The following is a 6,801-nucleotide window of genomic DNA, read 5'->3' on the forward strand; positions in this document are numbered from 1 at the left end:
TATGCGGCCAATATAATTGAAACAGTTCCTGTCTGTCTGTCTGTCTGTCTGTCTGTCTGTCTGTCTGTCTGTCTGTCTGTCTGTCTGTCCGTCCGTCCGTCCGTCCGTCCGTCCGTCCGTCTGTCTGTCTGTCTGTCAGTCTGTCTCTGTTTACGTACATATTTCACATTTCAAGGTTGCTCCAGCCTGTGTGCACCTGGCTTTGCTTGTGGGTGTAAAATTGACACCGCTGACTCAACCGCAGAAAGAGCCCAGCGTTCAAAGTTCACAGCTGCATGCCTTTTCTGACTTTAGCCCATGGGAGAATATGTTCTAAGGTTCTGTGGCAAAACTGAATTTGAATTTCCATTGAATGTAAAAACTATTTTATTATAATGTCCCGGTGTTTTTTCTTCATAATACAAACCATTCAACAAAAGAATAATAATAAAAAAATAAATAAATATATTAATTAATTAATTAAAATTTATATATATATATATATATAAATTATATATATATATATATATAGAGAGAGAGAGAGAGAGAGAGAGAGAGAGAGAGAGAGAGAGAGAGAGAGACAGAGAGAGAGAGAGAGAGAGAGAGAGAGAGAGAGAGAGAGAGAGAGAGATAATTGCACTAAGTTCATTTTGTTTTTCCTTTTTTTAATCACTTCACTGGTTTCTTTTATATCAAACAAATTGTTTTAGGTTCTTTACCTGACATGTTTCGGCGGTTTCTTCCGCCTTCATCAGAGTGTCTCACACATGTCACACTCTGATGAACATGTCAGGTAAAGAACCTAAAACAATTTGTTTGATATAAAAGAAACCAGTGAAGTGTGTGTGTATATATATATATATATATATATATATATATATATATATATATATATATATATATATATATATATATATATATATATATATATATATATATACATATATAATTTTAATTTGGGGTTATTTCTTTCATTGTTTTTTTAATCTAATTTTTGGGCCAAATGTACTGCTTTACTTTTTATCCAAAGTCCATGCACCTCTCCTTCAGTCCTCCTTTTCTTTGGGCTGCAAAAGTTCAAAAGTCCTTCCTTTTCCAAACGAATTAATACTTTTTCCACTGACAAGATTGTACCTGGGACAGCGAATCCAACCCGGTGTAATTCTGTAACCTCCTGAATACTACATCATATCCTTGTCAGCCAAAAAGGTGAGAATCGGGCTCGCTGGTTAACATTTATTACCCGCTGTTTGTGAGCGGTACTGTACGATCAGCCTCTAGTCCTAGAGTGTCAAAACAATTACACAATCGATCATTCGTCATCAATGGGTTCAAAACCATTTTGTTAATTATTGATACATTTTACTTTTAACGCTCGTCAGTCGTTGTGTGAAATCTTTAACGCAAATTTCTGTACTGAAAAGTAAATTGTCATAGTAAAAATTGTTGTAAAAATATTCTTTAAAACAAAGTTTTATTGTGATACAGTTTACAGAGAAACACCTGTTGTTCACCCAGTTATAAACAAACAATAAGAACAAAACAAACTTACACAGGCAATTTTTGATGGTCAGTGGTTTAGTATCCTGCCATTGCGGGAAATGAGGGGGCTTGAAAATATTTGCCAGTTTTTTAGTTAACTCATTCAAACATTTTCAACAACATAGTACTTGATGGGCTTGATAGTTTTGTACATTTAGAGCATCAAAATCTTTTGTCACAACACAACAAATCTTTTTTGACATATATCTATTGTATTCGCATTACTCAAGAGTATGAAAAAAAATATATACTCAATAATAGGTCCTGCCTTGGTTTCATCAAACACGTGAATATAAATGAGTGTTTTAAAGGGGACATATTATGGAAAAATTTAATAAGTTGTATACTAATAGAGTAGAGTCATAGAGTGCCTCAAGTGTAAAATTAAGCAAGTCAACCTTTTGAGCTACTCATTTCTGAAAATGTGTCTGTGAAGAACTGACCTGACTTTTCCATAACTGTGACCACGTGTGTGACTACCACGACCTTCTTAACGGGTTTCTTCACCCATGACTTGGCAGCTTGGCGGGGCAAAGAGCTCCAGTTTTCAAAAATATTTGAGTCTGGCAAAATCTCTGCTGCTTGCACCACATACACAGATCCACTGCAATAATTGTAATTTTTTTTTAAGCTTGGTATTAAAGTGCTGCCTCTAGTTTTGAAAATGTTTGACTTCAATGTCTGCTTTCTCTACTCTTCTGCTCATCTTTCTCTTCAGCCTCCGAACCGTTTAAAAACAAGTCGCCTCTTCCAAAAGCACAACACCTGAGCTTTGTCCCTAGTTGTCATGAAAAAGTACTCCCACTGGCTTCGAAGTACAAGGGTTGGATGGTGAGTGGCTCGTATGCAGAAGACTGAACTTTCCACCCCGTCCACCCCGAGAAAAATCAACTAAATAATTTGAAGTTGGTCGATTCGGCTGGAGCTGGGTTAGGTGACACCCAAACTGATAACGGCTGTCTGGATTTCTCGTCAACCAATCGGGATGAGGGAACTGCGTTGGATTACCACCCTCGAAGACACTGCCAGGACAATTGACGGCACCTTCCTGCAGCTCTTCACTTTGAATATGGACGTCCACTTTTTCTTTGGATTGTTTTACATTATGTGTTCTATGTGCCCTGGCTGCATCTATTGCAGCTTGGTCATCCTCGAGGGGGGATCCTCCCATCTGTGGTCTCTTCTCAAGGTTTCTCATTTTCCCCAGTAGTTTTTTTTTTTAGTTTTTCCTTGCCCTCGTGGAAGTTTAAGATCAGGGGCTGTTGAGAATAATTGTCAATTTTTGTACATGTGAAGCCCTTTGAGACTTGTCTGTGATTTAGGGCTATATAAATAAACTTGACTTGACTTGACTTGAACTAGAGCTTTGTAAGTAAATATTACGTTCATGTGTTTGACAAAGAGTATGAAATTGCCTGGAACTGTTTTGAATTGTGAAAATTGCATGTCTCCTTTAATGCAGATTACAGTGGCTAATGACTCGAGGGGTGGGGCAAAAATGAATGGAAAACATTGTATCCCATAGTTTTTTCTCTTCTCGCATCGAAACCTATCCTATCATCGATTAGCTTGTGTACAAGGGTGTGAGGAAACCAGGGGAGGATAAAGTGGCACAGAGAGTTCAGTCACACAAAGATCAACAAATGACAATTTACGTGGACGGTGCGGAAGAGGGGATGATGAAGGTGCGGGGAAGGGGGTTAATGTCTTCGAGTTGACTTGTGCTATCTCTATTCCAATTTTATAAACATCACTGTGCTTTGCCTGCCTTAGACATTGTTAACAACTACTAAGAAATTGGCTCACGAGATGAGTAAATTCATGACTGTACATAACAGAATGCCCAAGCTGCACACATGCCTCGCGACAAATGCTGCAAACACGAGAGATTTGGATAATCAGGTCTTGTACAATGTTCTGTTCTCTTTGGTGTGTGACTCAGAATCCATTCAGGTTTCACTTAAGTCCAGTTTGCAACATGCATATGCATTTTGGCACAGGCAGCATGGGGTATAGGGAGCCTGTGAGAGAACAGTAAGGTTTGTTGATGTGCATGGAAGCAACAAGGGCCTTGGCAGTGGCTTTGGTTGTTGCATGGCAGGGCGGGAGAGGATTAGGTTTGGATTGAGATGTTTTGTAGGGAGTCCAAAAAGAATTGTAGCAATGTTGTTGTTGCTGATGTAGTAGGTGATGCGCTTATGAGCGTTTCCTCCGTCCCTCCAGATTTCTGAAGTTGGATGGCCTAATTTTCATCTCTGCAAACTCAATGGAGTGCTCGTGGCCCTTCCAGTGGAACCAGTTGACGCCCTGAGGATGAGCAAGTGCAATTCATTTAAAAAGACTGCAGGTATACATCTGACCACATTTTAGTGGGACACTTTGGATAAAGCAAAGTAATGATAAAAATATTGTTGTGTGAAAATATTGTGATGTGTTAGTCAATTGAGCTGTGTCCAGATATTGCAGCTGGTAAAAAGAGTTGATGACCAAAGTGTTTTATACTATATCTGCGATTACCCTTCACATTTCTCCCAAGAGCTTAGGATATCAATCGTACCTTGCTGTGACTGTTATCACCATATCTTCCCATGAGATTGACACGGTGGCAGTTTTTATACCAGAAAGCGCCCTTGTATGAAAGAGCACAGTTGGTAACCGCAATGTCATTGTCATGGTCATAAGTGGAGAAAGGACGACCATGGTGGTAGGTCATTGAATCACCTTCAAAAACAAACAACAGGGTCAACTACGGTTTTATTCCATTCGTACTTTTTGAAGTGTATCCAAGTGTATCCAAAATTTTGAAATAGTTTGGCTGTCTTTATCATCTGACTCATCTTTACCTGCCGTTCCACTGTATCCCCCAACATGAACTTTGTAACGAGTCCGAGGTTCAGAGACAGAGAACTTGTCATAATGAGCGTAGGCTGTTTCTCCTTTGTCCCTAAGGTCCACTCGCAGCTCATACTGACCGCCAGCTGTAATCTTATGAAGGTTGGACAGACCTGAGGGGCAAAACAGTGTTGATATTGCACATTGAAGCATAGTTAAACACACATTTGAGGTTGGAAATGCACGGTGTAGTGTATTTTTTTTTTATCACCTAAGAGACAAAACTCATCTACTGTATTCTGCCAACTACTCTTGGTCAGCCAATTGAATGGAAGGCTATCACTTACTGATAATTAAAGTAAAAATATCATCAGAATCTATTTTTTCTTTTTTTTTTTCCAACTGTTGTAGACATAGCTATAATAAAGAGATAAATGCACTAAATTATAAGTGATGAAAAAAAGTAACCCAATGGAATTCAATATATAGAATCTTGGACAAAAATATTTTGTGTTCTGTATTATCAACTAGAAAATACCAAGCCAGAATTCGTCATTTATGTCTCCAAAGCCAGCTGTGTAATTCTTCCAGTTGCGGAAAAACTCCAGTCTGCCACTTTGGCGTTTGAGGAAAATCTGTAAAGGAAAAATATAACAGAAAGATTTGATTATGCAGGATTTATGTGATTTGATATCTCATAAACACTTACATTCTTATTATCCACCTTCCTACAATAAGGCCTAGGTCTTTTATTGAGCTTTTTAGAAATCGTCAAAAACTAAACCAAATACCGATGATACTGTATTTATTAACAATGTTTTCAGGTTTTGGGTTGAAAGATATGTTTAATTAAGCAAGTAGCCAATTTGAGACAGATGGACAAATCGATAGACAAGACCGACCGACCGACCGAGCGGTACTGGTACACAACGTACCAGTAGGTAGGTAAGTAGGTAGGTAGGTAGGTACATATGTAGATAGGTAGGTCGATAGATAGATAGATAGATAGATAGATAGATAGATAGATAGATAGATAGATAGATAGATAGATAGATAGATAGATAGATAGATAGATAGATAGATAGATAGATAGATAGATAGATAGATAGATACTACATAGAAACTTTATTGATCTTTGATATTTTATTGAGGGGCTTGTAAAGAATTTTAAAATAAGAACATTTAGGGTCTCTCTCCAACATATGTATGTTCAATATGTCAGGGACTCACAATCCATCCACCTCCGTCAGTGGTCATGTCACAGTAGACCTGAAGAGGCTGGCTCTCATCTCCACCCAGATAGATGGTGTACAGGCCAGACTGGGTGTCACCATTTAGCAAGGCCTGGGAACAGTCCCTTGGATATTTGTAGAGCACGCCAGCTAGAAACACAGACGCACGCACGCAAGCACGCACGCACGCACGCGCGCGCTCACGCACGCACGCACGCACGCACACACACACGCACACACTTAAGTTCTGGCATCCCCAATGATGCCAGTTAATAACTAAATGCTACCTGAGGATGTCACTTAACCAATCAAGTACTAATTGTAACAATATAATTGTAAAAATAATAATAATAATAATATATACAATGATACATGTCATAATTTATTGAGGCATCTAATCAGTTTAATTTTATATCAGAGATGATAACGTAAATAGCCAAAGTGAAGCAAGAATGCCGTGGCCATTTTGGTTGCCGTCGTGGCTCCTGGTATAAAAGATTCCTCTCTTTAATCGAGAGTTTAGGGTCTAATTTTTGTCGCGACTTATGTCATATTTATGGTGTACTGTACAATATTACCCAAGTGGCAATTGACAAATTACCTATGGCACGTTGATTGGAAATCACAGTGCTTATTTGGTAGCCCCATCTATTTATGGGGTGAATATTAAGGACTTATAGGATTGAACATACGGTCCATCAACTTGCATCTGATGGGTTTTTTTTGTTTTTTTTCATCATACAGTGGTCATGCTTTTACTTACTGGTTGTGAAGACAGTGCTGATGACGCTGCTTCTCTTGGGCCCTGCTATGGCCTGCAGCCTGACTAAGTATTCTGTTGAGGCACTGAGTTGAACCATGTTGTAGGAAACTGCAGTCGGACTGAGAACCACCTCCTGAGATGAGGTAATAATATGTTATGTTACTGACTTCATTTATAATAATTAAAGAGCAAAATTACGCAAGAAATATTGGCAATGTCTATCTTAAAAAGATCAGAATGCGTGAAGTACAATATCTATTTACCCGGAAGACGCCATCAGAAGACTCAAAACTGAGGATGTACCCAGTAATGTCAGCACGTGGCGGCCTCCAAGTCAACAAGGCTGACTCTGTCTGGATATTGCTTGCTGCCAGGTCCTGAGGGGCATCCACATCTTAACAGAAAAAGGGGTTAGTTAGCAGCTACAGATTAGATTGTTCATGTCTAATGCAT

General features: G+C 38.8%; 1 protein-coding gene across 6 annotated transcripts in view; it reads right to left on the reverse strand.

Moving 5' to 3' along the window:
• Nucleotides 1-1,436: 1,436 nt before the first annotated feature.
• The window catches only part of tncb (tenascin Cb), an 83,404-nt gene continuing 78,039 nt past the window's right edge, over nt 1,437-6,801 (reverse strand). For all 6 annotated transcript variants that reach the window (XM_068650179.1, XM_049764178.2, XM_049764177.2 and 3 more), the window contains 7 exons: nt 6,612-6,742; nt 6,349-6,481; nt 5,584-5,735; nt 4,892-4,988; nt 4,365-4,526; nt 4,079-4,242; nt 1,437-3,828 (listed from right to left, as the gene is read on the reverse strand). In XM_068650179.1, the coding sequence (XP_068506280.1) occupies nt 3,718-3,828; nt 4,079-4,242; nt 4,365-4,526; nt 4,892-4,988; nt 5,584-5,735; nt 6,349-6,481; nt 6,612-6,742 (950 nt within the window). In that variant the 3' untranslated portion in view covers nt 1,437-3,717. The remainder of the gene's footprint in view (nt 3,829-4,078; nt 4,243-4,364; nt 4,527-4,891; nt 4,989-5,583; nt 5,736-6,348; nt 6,482-6,611; nt 6,743-6,801) is intronic.

Source organism: Syngnathus scovelli, chromosome 3, assembly GCF_024217435.2.
Source record: "Syngnathus scovelli strain Florida chromosome 3, RoL_Ssco_1.2, whole genome shotgun sequence".
Classification (NCBI taxonomy): Eukaryota; Metazoa; Chordata; class Actinopteri; order Syngnathiformes; family Syngnathidae; genus Syngnathus; species Syngnathus scovelli.